This window comes from Carassius auratus, chromosome 5 (genome assembly GCF_003368295.1).
Source record: "Carassius auratus strain Wakin chromosome 5, ASM336829v1, whole genome shotgun sequence".
NCBI lineage: Eukaryota > Metazoa > Chordata > Actinopteri > Cypriniformes > Cyprinidae > Carassius > Carassius auratus.
In genome coordinates, this window is record NC_039247.1 from 23,785,075 (window position 1) to 23,806,900 (window position 21,826).

A 21,826-nucleotide genomic window follows, 5' to 3' on the forward strand; every position below is an offset into this window, starting at 1 on the left:
ATAAACACCTGATAAACTCCTGATCTTATTTCATGAGCAGAAGTAATGAGGATTATATTTGCAAAAAATAAAAATCTAGGACCTGTAGGAATGTTTTCTATGGCTAGTTGCTTTTTATAGGCATATTTTATAATGGCATAATGTTAGCCTACTTTCTTACTGTCAGTGACTATTAATTACTATGATTTACTTCTGTTCACACCAAGAACAAAACCGATTTGATTTCATAATATATTCCAGCATTCATCTTGGGAGATGGAGTGACCAGATTCTTGAAATAATTAGATTATTATAATAAGATTATTATTGGCCTCAATGTTTTTAAATGCCTTTACGAACATCTGTAATATTTTTTTTTAAACAAAAACTTAAGTACAGATACATGATAAAAATAATATAACATTATTTAATTACAGAGTTATTATAGTTATTTATAAAAAAAAATCTAATTAATTTACAAATACAAATTATTTCATTATACATTTTCCTATATCCATATTTTAAGAAAAGCTGTTAAAGAAACTTTTCCAGCTGAGAAAATAAATAATTTTTTTAAATACTTTCGAACAATTTTAAATTCTTATGTTTACCCATTTCAATAAAATGGTCCCACATTTATGAACCAAGCTTTACTGATAAAAAACATACATATCCCATTGAAACAGGCTGCTACTGTTTCAGCTGTTTTGCTGGTCTTTATGTTCAATTATGCCTTTCGCAATGAGGTCTGGAATCTCAACTGCAAGCCATGGTCCAAGCTTAGAAAAGAACAGAGATTAGTTATTCATTTGAAATGGAGTAACTCAAAACAACAAAATATTTTTTGGAAATGTATGACATAATACATTTCACTTTAGACATGTAACATAACTCACTCCCAAAAGCCATAAGATGAGCCAGACCAAACTTTGGGACATTCCTTGCCCACAGTGGCTTGAAGTGATCTGTCAGGCAGATTTTACCACCTTTGAAACAAAAGATGGTTTTTTTGGAACGATTGAGGTACATTTGTTTTTATTTTAACTAAAAATTTAATTGTGATGAAATTCTAAATTATTCACATAAGGCTCAAACCTGTACATCTTGGCTGACTTCCCATCTTACTCAGGAATGGCCACTTTTCAAGTGCTGTGGCAGGATATGTGACTGGAATCTGGACATTAGGATGGAGGCAAATACTGTGGACTTTAACAAAACATGAAATGTAAAGTACATGTAAGCAAATTCAAATTCCATGTCAAACTCATATTTGAGAAGCTTGTGAATGTACCAGAATTTTCCAAACCACCTACACAGACATGGACGCATTTATAAAACTCTAAAGACATTAATGGATAATATAATAATAAACAGAAGAATAAGCAATAAAATACTGACCATGTGGCCTCTTTGTTGGACTCTAGACGGAACCAGTCATTGTCATCTGCTTTATTTTCAACATACTGCAAGACAACACAATAACTGTAAGAAGCGCTCATATTTGGTTTGTACGCTAACTGCTAATGACAAGCAATACTTTGGAGAAAACAAAAAGCATAATACTTAATAGGTTTTCAAATTAAATTGTATGACGGCTTTATAAATCGGTTAATGAATGACTAAATTCGATTTTGCTTCGGCTCACTCAAAAGAACCGAGTCCCGAAAAGGAGTCAGACCTCTAATCACTAGTTGACTCCCCGTAACGTCACAAGCTGCCAAGTCAAGTTTGATACTAAAAATGCCTAACTTAGATTATTTCAGAAATATACCATATGTTGATAATACAAGTTTGTAAATACGTTTCATTCTTCATTCAAATGTCGTGTTTTCATTGCCGAGTGAACAGCGTGTTTCTGGACGGAAACGTTTCATCGTTGCTCTTCGTTAAATGACTGCACCGATCAGCTGGTCTGTTGGGTAGCTGAGTTGTTATTACATTCCTAACTAAGCATCCTTTCCCCTTACTCTCTTCCAGCTGTCACTGCATGTAAAAGCTTGTATTTTAGTATGATTTCAGGATGTTTTGGCTTACTGTAAATTGCAAAGCCCACATTTATTCAGCGTAAGTAGACAGATTTTAAAGCATAGCATGATATTCCCAAATGCATGATTATTAACCATCGATCAGATGCAATTATTAATTGAAGATAACGTACTCAAATGCATTAATAAATGTGCAGATCATTCATTAATATTACTAATATTACAATATTGTAATGTCTTAATTATGCATGGATGCGTGAAGCAATGTTAATGATTATCATTATTATAGGAGCATGTCAAAGTGCTGTTGTCTCTCACAGTTCAAAGGATCAGGTTGAAAGTGTGTGGTCCTCTCATTTGGCTTTTGGGTTCCCATGTGCAGTGTGCTGGCTTTGTCAACCCGCCCAGGGTGCCAAAACTCCCCTTTTCCACAGGATAGACTCTTATCACGGTGGGACAGGAGAGATGCCCAACCCAGGGAGCTTTGATGGTCTGCACCATAACTGTAAAGGTCTCTCTTGATTTTGAATGCATTTTCATAAATTCCATTAAAATAGGCATCTTTTAAAAAATTGTTTAGATGTCATTTTAATTGCTTGTGTGTCTAGAGGTATTTCCACAGCAGATTAAGGTGTAACACTGGTGATAAATAAGGCCCTCAGCAGTTTCTTCAAGGTTTGTTCATACATAAACTTCCAGTTTAGGACAGGTTCAATGATTTTAAGTCAAGTTTAGTATTTAGCATGGCATATTTTCCCAAAGGACTAATGGATGCGGTTTAATTCTCACCTCAGTCACAAATTTCAGCTCATTGCTGTTGCTCCATCCAGTTATCGCTTTTTAATGCCGAACACCTACAGTCAGACACTGACTGCAAAGAAACGCCAAGAATGGACACTTACTTGAAGTATATTTTAACTGGGTATTTAATATGATAATATGGGTTTAACATGCTGAATTTCTCTCTTTCACGGTGCAATAATCTTCTGTGTATAAAGGCTCACCTATGCTTATTGGAGAAATGGACTCCTCTGGCAGCTTAAACATACAAAAATAAGAGCTAAAGAAGTATTTCAGGTAAGCAGCAGTGTTATGCAGTATTATTGCTGCTTATTCTTTAATAGACTCAACAGGCACAGTTTGTCACATGGCAGATTGAGACAGAATATAGAGGTAGTGACTTCACAGAAGCAGTCACTATGACCAACCCTGACATTCTGAGTCCTTCATTAAAACAGAAGACATACTGATTTACTGATGTCACAGGAATGTGCATTAGTTACAACAAAGCACTGGCTTCCAGTTAGAACAGGTTTTTCTGTGGTTGCCTTTGCATTTCATTTTGATTAAACTGTTCTGTTTGCCTATTGTGGAAAATGATTAGAGACTGCAAGTTTTTATTTTCAAAGCTTCTTGAGTGGAACTAAATTCATTTCAAACTCCACAAGTCACCCTGCTGCTGATGTGAAAGGTTTCACAAACTAGGGGAACTACAGTTTTTTTTGTGTGTGCTCATAAAATGATAATAATTAATTAAAATGTAATATCCTAAAAGTAAAAAACTGCAACAACATAGGAATTCAGGAAAAGAAATATCTTTCAACCACATAGCAACATGCTGGCATCCACACAAGCACCCTAGAGACAGCTTAACAAAAAACCTAAACACTACGAACTACATAACACACAAAAAAACTCCTGAACACCTTAACAGCTACATAGCAACACCCTGACAACCCCTCAGAACGCCTTAAAGGGGGGCTGAAATGCTATTTTCACTCAATCTCCTGTTAATCTTGAGTACCTATAGTTCAAGTTCAAGTTGAAGTTCAAGTCTGCTTTATTGTCAATTTCCACATGTACAGTACATACATACAGAGAATCGAAATTGCGTTACTCTCAGACCCCGGTGTATACAGATAACATTAACATTAAAGCCTAAAAAAATAACTAGATCAAATATAAAATGTAGATACAATTATACAATAAGGGAATTATAAAAAAAGACATATAATAAAAATAAAAGTTAAAAATAAAGTTAAATAAAGCAGCGCAAGGTAAATGACAGATATAGTGCAAATCAATGAAGTGAACAACAGTGCAGTTAAAAGATTTTATAGTGCAAAAAAATCACTTATTAAAAATATCTTAAGTCTGATTAAAGTGACAAGTGACAAGTGACCAAGAGCAGTTATTTAACTGACTGATGAGGTAGTTCCATGCCGAATGAGGTAGTGAGCGGTGAGTGAGCAGACCAATGCTGCACAAGTGACTCGTGCATGTCATCATATAATTAGTTGGGTTCATAGTTCAGTGGTGCCTGGGGAAGAAGAGGGGAGGGGGAGCAGGTTCGGGAGGGAGTTCAGCTTCCTGACAGCCTGGTGGATGAAGCTGTCCTTCAGTCTGCTGGTCCTGGCCTGGAGACTCCGCAGTCTCCTCCCTGATGGCAGCAGGCTGAAGAAGCTGTGTGATGGGTGGGTGGGATCACCTGTGATGCAGAGGGCTTTGCGGGTGAGACGTGTTCCATAAATGTCCTGGAGGGAGGGTAGAGAGACACCAATGATCTTCTCAGCTGCTCTCACTATGCGTTGTAGAGTCTTTCGGCAGGACGCGTTGCAGGCGCCATACCACACAGTGATGCAGCTCGTCAGGATGCTCTCGATGGTGCCTCTGTAGAATGTGTACATGATGGGGGGTGGGGCTCTGGCTCTCCTCAGTTTGCGGAGGAAGTAGAGACGCTGTTGTGATTTCTTGGCCAGTGCTGTGGTGTTTTCAGTCCAGGAGAGGTCCTCTGTGATGTGCACACCCAGGAACTTGGTGCTGCTCACTCTCTCCACAGTCGCACCGTTGATGGTCAGAGGAACATGCTGAGTGTGTGCTCTCCTGAAGTCTACAACAATCTCCTTCGTCTTCTCCACATTCAGAGAGAGATTGTTGTCACTGCACCACCCAGCCAGGCGGCTCACCTCACTCCTGTAGTTTGTCTCATCTTTGTTGCTAATGAGACCCACCACCGTCATGTCATCTGCAAACTTAATGAAGAGGTTGGAGCTGTGTGACGGTGTGCAGTCATGGGTCAGCAGAGTGAAGAGGAGGGGGCTCAGCACACATCCTTGGGGGGCCCCAGTGTTCAGTGTGATGGTGCTGGATGTGTTGCTGCCGACCCGTACTGCCTGAGGTCTTCCAGTCAGAAAGTCCAACAGCCAGTTGCACAGCGAAGTGTTGAGCCCCAGCTGACTCAGCTTGTAGATGAGCTGCTGAGGGATGATTGTGTTGAATGCTGAACTGAAGTCTATGAACAGCATTCTGACATAAGAGTCCTTTTTTTCCTTTTTTGAGTGCTGAGTGGACGGCAGTGGAGATGGCATCATCAGTCGACCGGTTGGACCGATATGCAAACTGGAAGGGGTCCAGGGAGGGGGGGAGGGCAGACTTGATGTGGTGCATGACTAGCCGTTCAAAGCACTTCATGAAGATGGGGGTAAGTGCAACAGGACGGTAGTCATTGAAGCAGGATGGAGATGGCTTCTTCGGGACTGGGATGATAGTGGTAGTTTTAAAGCATGTGGGAACAACAGCCTGTCTCAGTGAGATGTTAAAAATGTCTGTGAAGACATCAGTGAGTCTTTCAGTACACGCCCAGGGATGTTGTCAGGACCCGGAGCTTTGCGGGCATTGATCCTGCTGAGAAAAAAAATAAAAAATAAATGTGAAGTGACATTAAGCCAAGTATGGTGACCCATACTCAGAATTTGTGCTCTGCATTTAACCCATCCGAAATGCACACACACAGAGCAGTGAACACACACACACAGTGAGCACACACCCGGAGCAGTGGGCAGCCATTTATGCTGCCGTGCCCGGGGAGCAGTTGGGGGTTCGATGCCTTGCTCAAGGGCACCTAAGTCGTGGTATTGAAGGTGGAGAGAGAGCTGATCATGCACTCCCCCCACCCACAATTCCGTCCGGCCCGAGACTAGAACTCACAACCCTTCGATTGGGAGTCCAACCCTCTAACCATTAGGCCACGACTTCCCCTTAATGAAGGATCTCCTCACGCTGTCTGGGGTCAGAGTCATCACCTGGTCGCCGGGAGGAGGTGGAGTCTTCTGTGCAGTGGTGCTGTTTTGTTGCTCAAAGCGAGCGAAGAAGGTGTTCAGCTCGTTCAGCAGAGAGATGTTGTTGTCACAGGTCCGTGGTGGGGGCTTGTAGTCCGTAATGGTCTGTATCCCCTGCCACAGGCTCCTAGTGTCTCTGCTGTCACTGAATTGATGAGCTATCCTCCTGGAGTGCTGTCTCTTAGCCTCTCTGATGCCGCGGGACAGGTTGGCCCTAGCTGTTCTCAGGCCCACCTCATCTCCAGCTCTGAAGGCAGCATTCCGTGTCTTCAGGAGTCTGTAGACCTCCCCCGTCATCCATGGCTTCTGGTTGGCCCGGACAGTGATAGTTTTTGTGATCGTTACATCATCAATACACTTATTGATGTAGGCAGTAACAGTCTCTGAGTACTCCTGGAGGTCAGTGGTGTTATTGCATGTGGCAGCCTGTTTAAACATGTCCCAGTCAGTTGTGTTGAAGCAGTCCTGAAGAATCTCTGATGATCCTTCTGGCCACACTTTAATCTGTTTGTGAACTGGTTTGGCGACTTTAATGAGTGGTCTGTATGCAGGCATTAGCATAACAGTTATGTGATCTGAGGCTCCGAGGTGGGGGAGGGGGAGGGCTTTGTAAGCTCCTCTCTGTGTGGTGTAAACAAAGTCCAAAATGTTATTACCTCGTGTTGGAAAGTTGATGTGCTGGTGTATTTTTGGAAACACACTCTTAAGGTCAGCATGGTTGAAATCCCCAGCTATGATGAGAAAAGCATCCGGGTGTGCTGTCTGCTGCTCACTGATGTGTTGGTACAGTTCATTAAGTGCGTCGTTCCTGTTGCTGGTGATGTTGAATGGGGGAATGTACACTGAAATGAGCAGTATAGCAGTATATTCCCTCGGCAGATAGAACGGCCGGCACTTAATAATCATAAACTCCACCAGGGTTGAGCAGTATTTGCGGATCACAACAGTATCGCGGCACCACGCGTCATTGATGTAAACACAAAGCCCGCCGCCGCGGGTTTTTCCTCCCGCGACGAGAGCTCTATCCGCTCGATAGCACGTCAGCTGGTCGAGCTGAATAGCGCCATCTGGAACGCTGTTGCTGAGCCATGTTTCCGTGAACACAAAAACACAACAGTCTCTTACAGTCCTCTGAGTTGAGCGTAGTAAACGAATATAGTCCAGTTTATTGTCCAACGAGCGTACGTTAGCTAGTACGATGGTGGGGACAGATGGCTTGTGTGGGTTAGCCGTTAGCCTAGCCCGGATACCTCCGCACTTCCCCCTCTTCTGCTTCCTCTCACGCTGCTTGTGGCGCCTCCGCTGCAGTAGTGGGGGTCGATGATGGTGAAGGCCTCCGTAGCAGATCAAGATCCCGCAGCTGTTCCACTTGCGCGGAGTTTAACTGTAAAAATGCGGTTCTGCCGACATTGGGCAGAAACTCGCGACTGTATTTGCGCTTACAGAAAGGTAGACGCGACGACAACGTGCAAAAACACTGCGACTCACAAGACAAAAAACACAAAAACACCGTTCTGTCGGGACAGAGAGAAGCCGCTGCGTGTGGACGCGCCGCCATCTTGGATAGAGTAGTACTGCATCCTTCATATCTCCAAAAATTCTTTAGTTTTATTATATTTATAAGAGAAAAATAGTCTGTGCCGTTTTTCTTTCGGAAAAACACGAGCGGCTGGAGGCGTGACCTTTTTTCGTTGGGACTGCATCATCCTTAAGAAATAAACGATACACAAATCCGGCGTCAAACTGGGCCTTGTTTGTAAAACAAGCATCTTAGAAATGCAGGGAACAAACACAAACACTTGCACAACTCCATTGATGCTCTGTAAAAATAAACTCCATCCACTGGTCCCTTAATGCTGTTTTTTTTTTGGAAATCTGTGCAGGGTTGTCTTGCCCTGGCAACCAAAAACACACTTCTTTTGTGACATTTCGCGACTCTCTCACTCTGATCAGTGAATGTCTGTTGTGCTCTCAGTGCTGTGCTATACGGGAGCGCGCGCTCTTCCGGCAGAAGTGCCCTTAGGACCCATATAAGGAAATTCCGCTCCATCTAACGTCACACAGAGCCATACTCGAAAAAAACTTTCCGAAACTTGTGACAAACCGGAAGGAGTATTTTGGGAACAAAAATACTCCTTCAAATGTACAACTTAATTTTTGAAACTTTGTCCATGTTTAGCATGGGAATCCAACTCTTTAACAGTGTAAAAAACTCAGTATGCATGAAATAGCATTTCACCCTCCCTTTAAGAAACCCATAACAAATATCTTTGCATCCATACAGCAGCACAATACAACCATTGAGAACACCCTAGAAACAGCACAACACACTAAAACACTCAAAACATTTTAAAGCTGAAGCAGGTAAATTTTGTAAAAATGTATTTATTAAACCTGTCATTATGTCCTGACAGTAGAATATGAGATAGATAATCCGTGAAAAAATCAAGCTCCTCTGGCTCCTCCCAGTGGTCCTATTGCCATTTGCAGAAATTCATCCGCTCCCGGTAGGAAAACAACCAATCAGAGCTGCGGTCCGTAACTTTTTTTTGTGTTCAAGATTTACAAAATGTATATAATAAGCGAGTACACCATGAATCCATTTTCCAAACCGTGTTTTTAGCCCGTCCTGAATCATTATGGTACATCTATAATAAGTGTTTATATTCAGACTATTTTAGATTGCTTCGGGGGTACCGCAGGGGAGTAACCCAGTACCGTTGTAATTCTTCATTGACATAAACAGAGAGAAGTCGCGCTACAATGTTCTTCCGCAAGACGCAAGCAGTTCTGTTTATTAACCGCTAGAGCGTCAAAAGTTACCGACTGCAGCTTTAACTGTTGCATATCAACACCCTGGCAACATCCATAACACACTGCATAGCAATAAAAAAAGCAAACACCAAGAAACATCTGTGCAACACCCTGGCAACAATTGTAAACGCAGTGGCAACTGCACAGCAGCAAACTAAAAACACCCAGAACACCTTAGCAAACTGCACAGCCACCACTCACATTTCCAAAAACTCTACAATTGTAGTTAAAAGAGCTGTATGTATTTTGACTGTACTAAAGCATAAAAATACTATAAGATTTTTGCAGATATTTAGGAAAAAATGTCAGATATTTAGGAAAAGTTTGCATACTCATTTTTCAGAAAAACAACACTAAGGCCAGTTATTCTACTTTGTAATGTCCATTCCATGTCAGAAAGTATGTTATTGTTTAGGTTCATGTGATTCTGCACACTGTCAGTTTACCCAGTAGTATTTCAACACCCTGGGTTGCCAGGTGGAAAACACAGCTTATTGCAGCCATGGAACCCAGCAAACGAACTGGGTTAGAGATTGCAAATTCAGCCCAACTTCAAAAGCCTCAGTGTCTAAAAAGCTCTATGACCAGAGACATATTAAAATGCAGATAAATTAACTTACACTGTAAAACATGCCATTGTCAGTTGTTCTCATTCCTGTTGCTTGTCCTTAATCTGGCAACCTGCGTGAGCATCAAGTCTGAAGAGGAGGGGTGGGATATTTTGAATTTGGACTGCATTTCAACCGCTAGCGGTCGATATCACAGACTGCATCTTTAATGTTTTTGTAATTAACACCCTTTACGGCATTGGTCTCAAACTCAATTCCTGGAGGGCCACAGCTCTGCACAGTTTTGCTCCAACCCTAATCAAACACACCTGATCAGGCTAATCAAGGTCTTCAGGATTACTAGAAACTTCCAAGCAGGTGTGATTTGGAGCTGGTTGGAGCTAAACTCTGCAGAGCTGTGGCCCTCCAGGAATTGAGTTTGAGACCACTGCTTTACGGCATTAGTTCTGGCTCGTTCCGGGACTTAACCCGGCAATGTTACTAGGTCCCTGACCCAGGATCAATCCCGGGACGTATTTTCATTAACATAGAAGGCAACCCGGCAATGTTCCGGCAATGTTCCGGGTCCAACATGCAGTGTGAAATGGGCTTATAATTCATCTCCACAGATTCAGATGCAAGTGGAGTTTGAAGTGAGCACTAGGACCCAGGCAACTACTTTTTCCTTTGGCCAACCTTTTCCAAATATTTAACTCATAATTTCTGTCAATCATTTAAATGCTTTATAAGAATGTTTGACAGTAATTGTATCATTGTTGGGCTTCTGGAAAAGCGGCTTTACCCCCTTACTATTTTCAAAAAAAAAGTGTAGTGGCAAAAAAAGACAAGGATACATAACTGAAGTTCAAAGGCATATGTATAATCAGTTGGCAGCATTTCTACAGTTTCTGATAGGTTAACAGTATATATAATTCTGGCATCTTCCACACATATGGATAAAGACATTATCTTTCAAACACTATGCTCTACATTCATAAGAAACTATCATAAATGTTGCATGTACGTTATAAATCCTACAAAGGCACCTCTGGATCTTCATCTGGATTCTATCATTTTTACTGTGTGTATTTTCTAGATTAACTTTTGTCTAATTATAAAGAAGAAACTGATGTAGAGGTTGGTATAGGTGCATGCAAAGTTGCTGTATCCTTACATATTGTGAGGATATAGTATTCCCAAAAGATGTTTCTGAAGTCCAACAAAATGCAATTTAGGAAGAAAATGTTCTCCCTTCCCCCCTTGCGTGCAGCGGCGCACATCAGATACACAGACACACACCTGCAGGCAGCAGCTGCCCCTCCCAGCAGTGTTTTTCTTGGCTTGTGCTGAGGTGAGTGGAGCTGGTGATGAACAAAAGATTTAAAAGAACAGTGCCTCGAATAATGCTCGAATTTACTGCTGATTAGCCAAAGGCAAATATAACTTAGTTAACCTGTGTTTTGCTAGCATGCATGCCTCGTGAGCTACTAGACTAGAGCTGTGTAAGGGATAATCGCTATACATTATCCTCCTGCTTATTCCCTGGCTACACTGTAAAAAATAAGTGTAATTTTAACTGTAAAATTTTGTAAAAACGCTACGGAAAAAAACTGATAATAGGTTAACAGTAAGTTCCCGTACTATATACAGGGAAAAACTGTAAAAGATCTAACAAAGCATTTAATGTAAATTTACAGTAAAATTCTGTTAATTATACAGCTTTTAGAAGTAAAAAAAGAACAAATCAATGTATAATTTACAGTCTAAAACTGTAAACTGATATTCCCAGAATTTCCTGCGTGACACTCCACGTTTGAAAGTATTTTGTTTAAATAATCATGTTTTTAAATAGTTCTTGTTATCAGTTATGTACATTTGAGCTTTATGTTACATCTTCTGTTGCTTAATGAAAGTTTTTTGCATTATTTAAGTATCACGTGTGTTACCATGATGGTGTTTTGTGTTTCCATAAATGTGCACCTTCTATATGTTAATATATACTTCTGCTTGTGGTGAAGCTACTTGTGATGAGCTTTGATACTTCATGTGGCTTTCTCTTATACAGTACCATCTTTATTATTATGGTGGTTGTCAGTATTTTCAAGGTACAAAACAGATTTAATTTTGTGTGTTGTTGAATTTACTGGTTTATATTCACATTTTCTTGTTTGTAAATTACAGCTTTATATTGTAAAATTAACAGTTTTTGACGTAAATGTGTTTACAGTTTTCTGTATTTTTACAAAATTATTCTGGCAACCACAGCTGCCAAAAAGTTTTTGTAAAAACAACAAGAAATTTTTTACAGTGTACCTACCAAATAAATAAATAATTTGACAGAAAATATTAAAAGGGAGTTTATTGATTTAAACCCGATTGTATTGCTTCCGCTAAAGAAAATAGTACGCTCCGTCTCTACGGTTAGAATCCTGTGAGTCCATAGCAACGCTCTGTTTTTCATGGCAACGGTCTGTTATACTCCGCACAGCGGTCTGTTATCAAGAAATAACAGACCGCATTCTACATTGGAGATCAACCAAGCCATGTAATAAAATAAGTTAATAAAATAAGAACGTCCCCAGTTAGTTAATGACTTACATCAAAAGTCTTTCCCCCTGAAATTTAGAAATCTAAATTGGTGAATCTAGAAGAACTCTACAGATGCAAACAGATGGAGGATAGGCTACACTCTAAAAAATGTAGTCAACCTGAACTGCATCTGTACATTAATAAATAAAACTGAGTAGAAATAAGTTAACATTAAACATTAAAAATAACAATATTTATAAATTAACTTTTTATTTATGAACTTTTTTTTTATTTCCTCCAAACCTTTATAAAATAGTATTCCATACAACCACAAATACATACATGACATTGGCTTTTATTTAATTTTATTTAATTTTTACTCAATTATTTTGGTAAGTTTAATTCAAACAATCAAGTAAGAATTTCAGAGATTTTATTAAGTTAATTAAGTTAAATATTTACTAAGCCACAGAATATTTTTTGAGTGTAGTAGGTTTAAAACAAACTCCATCTAAATGTGGATTTTAAAGGTTTTATTTGATGATGGTGATGATACAGTCCTCCCTCAAATGTGAAAGTAAGTCCTTGTCAGTCACCATCAGTTATTGTGTATGTGTACATGCATAGCAATAATAATATTAATGTATTTGATTAAAACATTAAGGCAATTCAGTATTCTGATGCTTAGTTGTGTGAAGCTAAAAACGTATTTTGCTTGTGAAACAAAAAGTATTTAAACAATTAATTTTAATCATGCTTGCAGTGCAGGGCCAGGCAGGCAGCATAATGCAAAGTCAACAAAATAGCAGCAACAACCCTCTTCAGTTTAGAGTGAATATTTGTGTTGATTTAAAAGTGTTATGTGTTCTGATAAAACCAAAATAACTAAAAGTGAAAGTGAAAGTGACATTCAGCCAAGTATGGTGACCCATACTCAGAATTTGTGCTCTGCATTTAACCCATCCGAAATGCACACACACAGAGCAGTGAACACACACACACAGTGAGCACACACCCGGAGCAGTGGGCAGCCATTTATGCTGCGGCGCCCGGGGAGCAGTTGGGGGTTCGATGCCTTGCTCAAGGGCACCTAAGTCGTGGTATTGAAGGTGGAGAGAGAGCTGATCATGCACTCCCCCCACCCACAATTCCGTCCGGCCCGAGACTAGAACTCACAACCCTTCGATCGGGAGTCCAACCCTCTAACCATTAGGCCACGACTTCCCAACTAAAATGATGTAGTGCCTTGTGCAAAAAAATAAACAAATTATTAGTAAAACACACCCCTCTGCTTGATGCAGTTATTTTGGTTATTCTAAATATATACTTGAAACTAGTAGCATAGAAAATGTTTTCAAAACATGCACATTGTGGGATGGTTTCCTTTGCTGCTGTATAAACCTAGTGAATACTTAGGAGACCATGGTTTCTGTGTGAACTGATTATTTTGTAGACATCTTTTGAAAATTAGAGTTTGAGGGAGATAAAATTAATTAACTTTTTTTAATTATTTTTTTAAAAAGGAAGTCAGTGTTGCGTTAATATATATACTTTTTTGTTTCAAAAAAGAAATACGTAATTATGAAGAAGTGCCCTTTATTTCACTTGAGCCCCTGCCCCTCAAAATGTCTGTCCACGTCCCTGGCCTTGTATCTCTCCACTTGTTAAGGTGGCTGTATTCAAGTCAAGTCCATTCAAGTCGCCTTACAGTAAAAATAGCAGAATCAGACATGGTAAAGGTCTTTCCTGGTCAAATTAACAAACATGGTATCATATGATATTAATGGATATAAGGCTGTAGATGGTTAAATAGATGTATGAAAGAAAGAAACCAACAACAATTGGTCAAAGCCAGTCATGCTGATATTTATCTGGGCAGAATTCCAGCATTAAAAAATGGAACTAAAAGTATTTACATGTACAGTAAATATAGAAAAACTAATCATGTAGTTCAACAAGTTCCTTTCATAACAAGTTCCTAGTTATGACAAATACATAAGGAATATTTTAATGCTTTCAATTTGGTAAAGATCAAACAAGTACCTTTAACATGACAGCTGTTCCTTTTTTTGCAAAGAGCTGTATGAAGCTGTAATTTAATGTTAATGTATTACATAAATTGTTATTATTATTATTATTATTATTATTATTATTATTATTATTATTATTATTAGTGAAATTGCACTTTCACTTGCAAAAGACATTTCAAATGTCTCAAATGCTTGTTCACCCAATATTTATTTGAAAACAATATAAAAAATAAAATTGTTCTTCATATAATAAAGTTTCTGCTTAAGTATATGCTTCATAACAACAATTATTTTGATCAGTTATTGTGCTTGTTACAGATGCATGCTGGGTGGAGACAGATGACGACGACAGGAGACATTCCACCCTGGAAACTGGAACAACCTGTTTTCATGTTTCAGGTAACAGGGGAGGGGCTAAAGCTACAAATATACCTTGCATTGCTTAACGTACACTCTCCGCAGTGAAAGAGTGACACTTTGATAGAGCAGGTGTGTTTGACTTGGATTATTTGTTTAAAGTATGCTGCTGGTGTGTAAGATGGACCTGCTTTCTTCGGGACTGTTGTTTTATTTATAGAAAAATAAGACTCCAGCGAGGTGAGTATGACTTTAATCATCTATAATTAGTAAATTAACACTTAAAGGGATAGTTCACCAAAAAATCTAAATTATGTCATTAATGACTCACCCTCATATTGTACCAAACCAGTAAGTCCTCCGTTCATCTTGGGAACACAGTTTAAGATATTTTAGATTTAGTCCGAGAGCTCTCAGTCCCTCCACTGAAGCTGTGTGTACGGTATACTGTCCATTTCCAGAAAGGTAAGAAAAACATCAAAGTAGTCCATGTGACATCAGAGGGTCAGAATATTTTGAAGCAACGAAAAAAAAATTTGGTCCAAAAATAGCAAAAACTACAACTTTATTCAGCATTGTCTTCTCTTCCATGTCTGTTGTGAGAGAGAGTTCAAAACAAAGCAGTTTAGTGATATCCGGTTCGCGAACGAATCATTCGATGTAACCGGATCTTTTTTAACCAGTTCACCAAATCGAACTGAATCATTTTAAACGGTTCGCATCTCCAATACGCATTAATCCACAAATGACTTAAGCTGTTATCTTTTTTAATGCGGCTGACACTTAAAACAAACCAATATCCCGGAGTAATTAATTTACTCAAACAGTACACTGACTGAACTGCTGTGAAGAGAGAACTGAAGATGAACACCGAGCTGAGCCAGATGACGAACAAAACATTGACTCGTTCACGAGTCAAGAACCGCTTCTGTCGGACTCTTCCAATTCCAAAACCGAGGAGCTGATGATACTGCGCATGTGTGATTCAGCGTGAAGCAGACCGACACACAGAGCGTCTGAACTGAAATGATTCTTTTGGTGATTGATTCTGAACTGATTCTGTGCTAGTGTTATGAGCGCGGGTAAACCGAAGTCTTGAATCAAGGGCAATCATTGTAAATGATGCCATTACGTAGAGCGCAAAAGAACCGGTGAACCGTTTTCTTCAACCGGTTTATTGAAACGAACTGTCCGAAAGAACTACTGGTGATCCGAAAACCGATGCAACCGGTTCTTGACTCGTGAACGAGTCAATGTTTTGTTCGTTATCTGGCTCAGCTCGGTGTTCATCTTCAGTTCTCTCTTCACAGCAGTTCAGTCAGTGTACTGTTTGAGTACATGCATTACTCCGGGATATTGGTTTGTTTTAACTCAGAGGGAGTGTCAGCCACATTAAAAAAAGTTAACAGTTTAATTAATTTGTAGATTAATGCTTACTGGAGACGCGAACCGTTTAAAACGATTCAGTTCTATTTGATGAACTGCTTCAAGAAGATCCAGTTACATCGAGTGATTCGTTCACAAACCGGATATCACAAACTGCTTTGTTTTGAACTCTCTCACAACAGACACAGAAGACAAGACAATGCTGAATAAAGTCGTAGTTTTTTTGGACCAAAATGTGTTTTCGATGCTTCAAAATATTCTAACTGACCATCTGATGTCACATGGACCGTGTTGGGTAAAGTTACTTTGGAAAGTAGTTAGTTAGGTTACAACGTTACCATCAATTAAAAGTAATCAGTTATGATACAGCGTTACCTATTCATAAAAGTAACGCGTTAGAGTACTCATGCGTTACCAAAAATTAAAAGCCGTTTGCAGCGGCTCACACATGACAGACACAGCCCCCGGCCCCTTTAAATGCACCTAGAAGTCGTGCCTCCCGACAATGAATAACGTCAGTCATCCGACTAAATTAACACTGCAGGATAACAATAACAGGAAAGACAGTCAGCAATCGGCTATTCCACATGGCGTTTTATTTATTTATTATGACAGAACATAATATTAATCAAAATTCGCACCTACCCAGCCCGGGTAGCCTAGGCTACTGTATATTATGAGCACCACAAGATAACTCCTGATTTTTCTTTAACTTTAAATAATGCAGTTATCAAAGTACAAGTATGCTTACTTGTAAACACAACCTTAAACAGGCTTGCAGATTTAAATCCATTTAGAAATGATGAACAACCAGCCAGCCAACGATCTAACAGAAATTAACAGCTGCCTGTCAAACAAAAATGACAAACTGCCACACAGGCAAATGACAAATCGCTTAATAGCCAAACTAATTATGAGAGATGTTTTTTTTAAATTTGAGGTAGAATTTTTGGCGGTCGACAGAAGCTTTTCACCAACGCAGAGTGTGCATTTTACCGTTATGTTCTTTTCTTTTTCGTTGACAAATTGAAAATAATGTGCATACTTCCATAAACCAAATGCTGTCCTCTGCCATCTTGCCGGGAGTTCGAAAAAAAAAAACCCCACACACACACAGGGTAAGGCGCAGGGCACAGACGTATCACAGCCATTGACTTTACGATCACAGAGCTTCGGCTCCGCTGATACATCCGCAGGTGGCACAGTAGACCTAGGACTACTGTCTGACAAAAAGCAGGCTGCAGTCGGGATTTTCCTTTCCTTAAAATAACGGATTACTTTTTTTAAAAAAATAACGAAGTTACTGATTACTTACGCACGAAACTAACGCGTTAAGTTACACATTTGAGGAAAAAAGTAATTAGAGTACTCTAACGCGTTACCCACAACACTGCACATGGACTACATTGATGTTTTTCTTACCTTTCTGGAAATGGACAGTATACCGTACACACAGCTTCAATGGAAGGACTGAGAGCTCTCGGACTAAATCTAAAATATCTTAAACTGTGTTCCCAAGATGAACAGAGGTCTTACTGGTTTAGAACGACATGAGGGTGAGTTATTAATGACATAATTTAGATTTTTGGGTGAACTAACCCTTTAATGGTTTTATTTGAAAACATTTCTCATTTTTATATTGAAATGATTCAAATATTAGAACTGTTATCTTGCTCTGGCCCTTTAAGTCAAATATTGTTTGCTCCAGACTAATTATATTATTTTGCATATTTCTATTTATGTAATGCTGTCTTTATACATTTATTTCTCCAAACATTAGGGGCAATTGAGGATAAACTTCCAGCCTTTTTAAAGGTTTGACATGATTTATTGACACTATGACCAACTTCCTAGCCTGCATTTTCACATTGCTCCAGATCTGTGTGATGCCATCCCTAGGTAGTGTACATTTTTTTATGCATTTGAACCATGGTTTGACAGTTGCTTAGATGTAGGGCAGATATGTAACACAAATGGAAATCCTTCTGAACCTCACAATAAAAAATATATAAATACTATTTTATGAAACCATTATTATCAATACGTGTTAACTTGCGTATTTTGGCATTTAATCATATATATTAAATTAGTTCTCTGTTTTTTTAGCAATTATTTTTCCTCCAAAGAACCTGACTGTGGGATTATTGGATTTTAAGGCTACAGCAGAATGGCTTCCTGGGAAAGGAAATCCTCCTGACAGCAGATATACCTTGGAGTTTATAACTGCACAAGAAATGTACATACAGACTTTAAAAATAAATAAATAAATACAACTTTTTTATTAAACAATTATGTTTAATGTACTCATGATGGTGTTTTTTTTTTTTGGGCAGGTCTGGACGAAAGTGGAATCGCTCTCCAAACTGCACTAACATAAAAATACTGAAATGTGAACTGACCTTCAATATGCAAGCTGAGCTTCACTGGAATTATTTTGTGAGGGTCAAGACTACATTTAAAAATATGAGCTCCAACTGGACAACTATTTCAAAGTCTTTCCAGCCATATGGAGACAGTAAGTTCAAATATATTATGTATATAAGACTTCCAGGATTAATGTCGTAAAAATTTTTTGTCAGAAAAGCTAAATAATGCTCTGGTTTGGTTGTTTGACTTTCTGTTGGATTATTCTGTAGCACGCCTGAGTTCCCCAGATGTAAAAATCTCAACTGAACAAAAGTCCATTAAAATTGATTTTAGTCATTGGCTGGAATTAAAACCAGAGCTCAAACCACTGGAATACCTGCTATACCTTTTAGAGAACAGTCCTGCAGGGGAATCAACGGTAAATGCGTAACATTTTTGTCTTGTACAATCACTGATTTTTTTAATGAAATTTCTACATTCATGAATGCATTACTTAAAATGTGTTGATTCTTTTTTTTTTTTTACTTATTTATGTCATTATTATTGTCATTGAAGTTTTTAGCACTGATATCAACCTCAGAATCTCCCTTCATATTCCATGATGTGTCATCCGGCAAGAACTACTGTGTTAGTGTTTCTGCCAGTCATCAACAAGTCTTAAAGTACAACAACTTCAACACCACCAAATGTATATTTGTATTAGGTAATATATATCATTTTTTATTTGTATAGTTTTAGAGTGTGCATATCTAGAGAGAGAGAGAGAGAGTGAGAGAGAGATTCATACTTTTATTCAACAAGGATGCATTAAATTGATCAAAAGTGAGAGTAAAAAATGATTACTATTTCAAATACAGTAAATGCCCTTTTGAGTTTTCTATTCATTGAAGAATCTAATTTCTACAAAACTAGAAAGCAGCACTGTTTCTGGCATTTATAAAAAATGATCAAATAATTAGAAGAAATGTTTCTTGAAAAGCAATTATGATTTCTGAAGGATCATGTGACACTAAAGACTGAAGTAATGATGCAGAAAATTCAGCTTTGCATCAAAAGAACAAATGACATTTTAAAACAGAAAACAGTTATTTTAAACTAATCGTTTTACAAAATGTTACTTTTTTTTTTTTTACTGTATTTCTGACCAAATAAATGCTGCCTTGGAGAGCATAACTTCAAAAACATAAAAGCAACTTGATTACAATTGTATTTTATGTTAATGTGTCTTAATGTTTTTATAGATTCTACTAGAAGCTTTAGGCCAATGGTGTGGATTGTGGCTACACTGCTAATTATTTCAGCTGGGATTTTGTTTTCTTTTGGTTATTTTTACCACATGAGGCATAAAAACAAGAATCCCCACATTCCAAAACCTTTGGTATGTACTTCAATACTACAAAGATCATGTGCATGTCCTTATCTGACTTTAGAATTTAAGTTTCATTTATCAGTTGTTGTACTGAAATAATTATGTGGACATTCCTTGATTTTTTTACAAAACATTATACCCTTGCAAGATGTTTAATATTTTTATATACAGCATACATTTATTATGTGTATATAGGCCTCAAGTCCAACTAAAAAAATCTGAATTTCAATGAATTAGATACAAAATATCAAACTGTGTGGCATCTGCAAACAAATGTTGCTAGAGGTGTTCTAGGAACTAACTTTGCTTTCTGAGACAATATTTATATTTCTTTTATCTGGTCTCGAAGTAATTTTTGATGTATTTATTCACACTTGTTTACTTACTAACAAAAGTGAATTTAAAACATGAGCTAACATGAACTAACAATGAACAGTTGTATTGATAAAAATACAACTGTTAATTTTGAATGTTAGTTAATGCTTTAAATAAAGTTAATTAATGGAACCTTTGTTGTAAAATGATGCCAAATAAATAAATGCAATACATGGTAGAGGTTCACCATCCTTTACGATAATAGAGTGTAATTTTTTTACAGGTTGTTTTTCCAGGATATAAATGGGTCCTAAAACTGATCCCTGAGGAATACCAAAAAGTTACAGTGACCCCGCCAAAAACAGTAAAGAACACAGACGGCTATCTGTTCTATGAACCAACATCCTTCACCAATGTTACCCCTCCAGAGCAAGCTCAAATCAGATCAAATCAGTGTTATAAAAACACACTAACTGATGATTTGGAGGATAGTGAAGATGTTGAAAATGTAATATCTGAAGAGCATGAGGAAAATATACATCCAGGTAGCGAATCTGAATCTGGATCTTCCAGTACTTGTACTTTAAACTATTTGAGATCATCCAAAATACTACAAACTGTTATTATGAACACGTTTGTAAACCTAGATATGATTAGATATTATGCAGAAGAAACTATTTCCTGTTCTTCTGGCAATGGCTGTGAAAGAGAAGTGCCTGCTGAGGAGGAGGTTGACTTCTCACCTGATTTCTCCTCAGACAGTGGCTATGAACCAAGATAAAAGTATTTATGAACTTCCAAAGCTCTACTATCTAAACTATGAAGGCTCTTAAAGAGGAGATACATATCCTGAACCTACTTTGAAAGGTGGAGTCTGCAAGCAAATTCAAGCAAAAAGTATCCACCTTTCACTTGAGCCATGCAAAATGGTGTTAAATTTGGTGATGCTGAAGATTAGAACATCCGTAACATCAAGGAATAACACTTGAGAAGGTTCTGGTATAGAAACCTAATCTGGGTTGGTTATACCTGGAGAGAACTATCTGTTAACATACCCATTCATCTTAAAAGCACTTATAGTTTTCTCCCGCATAAGGAACTCTTGGATCTTCAAGATATTATGCTCTTTACACAAAAATCTGACTCTAAGACTGACTTCTGTATGGTAGAATATAAGGAACTTTGGACCTAAACATTGATGGTTATTGGCCATCTTGTTGCTGAGTGCCCAGTTGAGGTACTATAAGCAGGTAATGTTGAACACATTTTGAACTATGGAAGGTGCGCCTACTTCAGGAATAAGTTTGAGCTGCACATTCTGTCACTGTGATGCATCTTAATGGCAATAAATGGCCATTCAGACATTTTGATGATGGACTCCAGGTGCTACATGAAGTAAATTAAGATGCAGTGCAATACCTGATTGACCTGAAATATTGGACAGTTGAAATTTTATTCTATTGTATTCGAAAGTGTGTTCAGATTTCTGTAAAAATCTGTTTTAAAAAATTGACTAATGGAATATATATTTTTTAACATCCTCTCTTTTGACAAATTTCACAGTATAATGCAGTTCCCACAGTTCTTTTCATAGAATTCTTGTCTTAGTTTTTTAACAGATTCAATTAATTTTTGTTCTGAATTATTACAGTATTTGTAAAAGGAATATTTAGACATCTAAAAGTTATAATTACTACTGGCACACTTGCACAAAAGATATAAATAATCTACATGTATCTTTCACGAAACATCAGTTTTACTGTCCCGGTTATATTTTCACGTCTTATCCTACCATTTGTATGTGAATGTGTTTGTACTTGTTTTCTATAAGGCACTTTCTAAACATTTTCTATTTTAAAATGGTGCTACAATATCTAGTAAAATGTTATTATTATTATCCTGGGTTATATGTATATTGGGGCACAAGTCTGTATTGTCATTTAAAAATATGACAGCCTGAGAGTGAGACGGTTTTGTTTACTTGAAATGTTACTGACTGTAATGCTGCAAAATGCTTACCTTTAATAGT

General features: G+C 38.0%; 1 protein-coding gene, 1 long non-coding RNA gene and 1 pseudogene across 4 annotated transcripts; 2 read left to right on the top strand and 1 right to left on the bottom strand.

Moving 5' to 3' along the window:
* Nucleotides 1-98: 98 nt before the first annotated feature.
* LOC113081994 (uncharacterized) lies at nt 99-1,664 on the bottom strand. Its single transcript, XR_003282394.1, has 3 exons — nt 1,378-1,664; nt 876-1,185; nt 99-758 (listed from the first exon to the last, which is right to left on the bottom strand). It is a non-coding gene; the product is annotated as an uncharacterized LOC113081994 (long non-coding RNA).
* A 489-nt stretch (nt 1,665-2,153) lies between these two features.
* LOC113087849 (mitochondrial import receptor subunit TOM40B-like) lies at nt 2,154-3,214 on the top strand (annotated as a pseudogene).
* An 11,062-nt stretch (nt 3,215-14,276) lies between these two features.
* Nucleotides 14,277-21,764, top strand: LOC113082014 (interferon lambda receptor 1-like). 3 transcript variants are annotated; one of them, XM_026253926.1, is made up of 9 exons: nt 14,277-14,402; nt 14,523-14,600; nt 17,527-17,645; nt 17,853-17,982; nt 18,080-18,261; nt 18,383-18,531; nt 18,669-18,816; nt 19,355-19,491; nt 20,081-21,764. In XM_026253926.1, exons 3-9 carry the CDS (start codon nt 17,585-17,587, stop codon nt 20,576-20,578), a joined length of 1,305 nt encoding a protein of 434 aa, XP_026109711.1. In that variant the 5' UTR covers nt 14,277-14,402; nt 14,523-14,600; nt 17,527-17,584; the 3' UTR covers nt 20,579-21,764. The 3 variants fall into 3 exon arrangements, with proteins under 3 accessions (XP_026109711.1, XP_026109721.1, XP_026109705.1); XM_026253936.1 differs by lacking the exon at nt 14,277-14,402 and having other exon boundaries at nt 14,463-14,600; nt 20,081-20,342; nt 20,556-21,764; XM_026253920.1 differs by lacking the exon at nt 14,277-14,402 and having other exon boundaries at nt 14,463-14,600.
* Nucleotides 21,765-21,826: the final 62 nt, after the last annotated feature.

Bases quoted from the DNA above. Each gene is read 5' to 3' on its own strand.
- LOC113082014 (XM_026253926.1), top strand. From the start codon at position 17,585: ATGACCAACTTCCTAGCCTGCATTTTCACATTGCTCCAGATCTGTGTG. The intron at 18,262-18,382 runs GTAAGTTCAAAT...ATTATTCTGTAG, and splicing joins TTTCCAGCCATATGGAGACA to CACGCCTGAGTTCCCCAGAT. The intron at 18,817-19,354 runs GTAATATATATC...ATGTTTTTATAG, and splicing joins CAAATGTATATTTGTATTAG to ATTCTACTAGAAGCTTTAGG.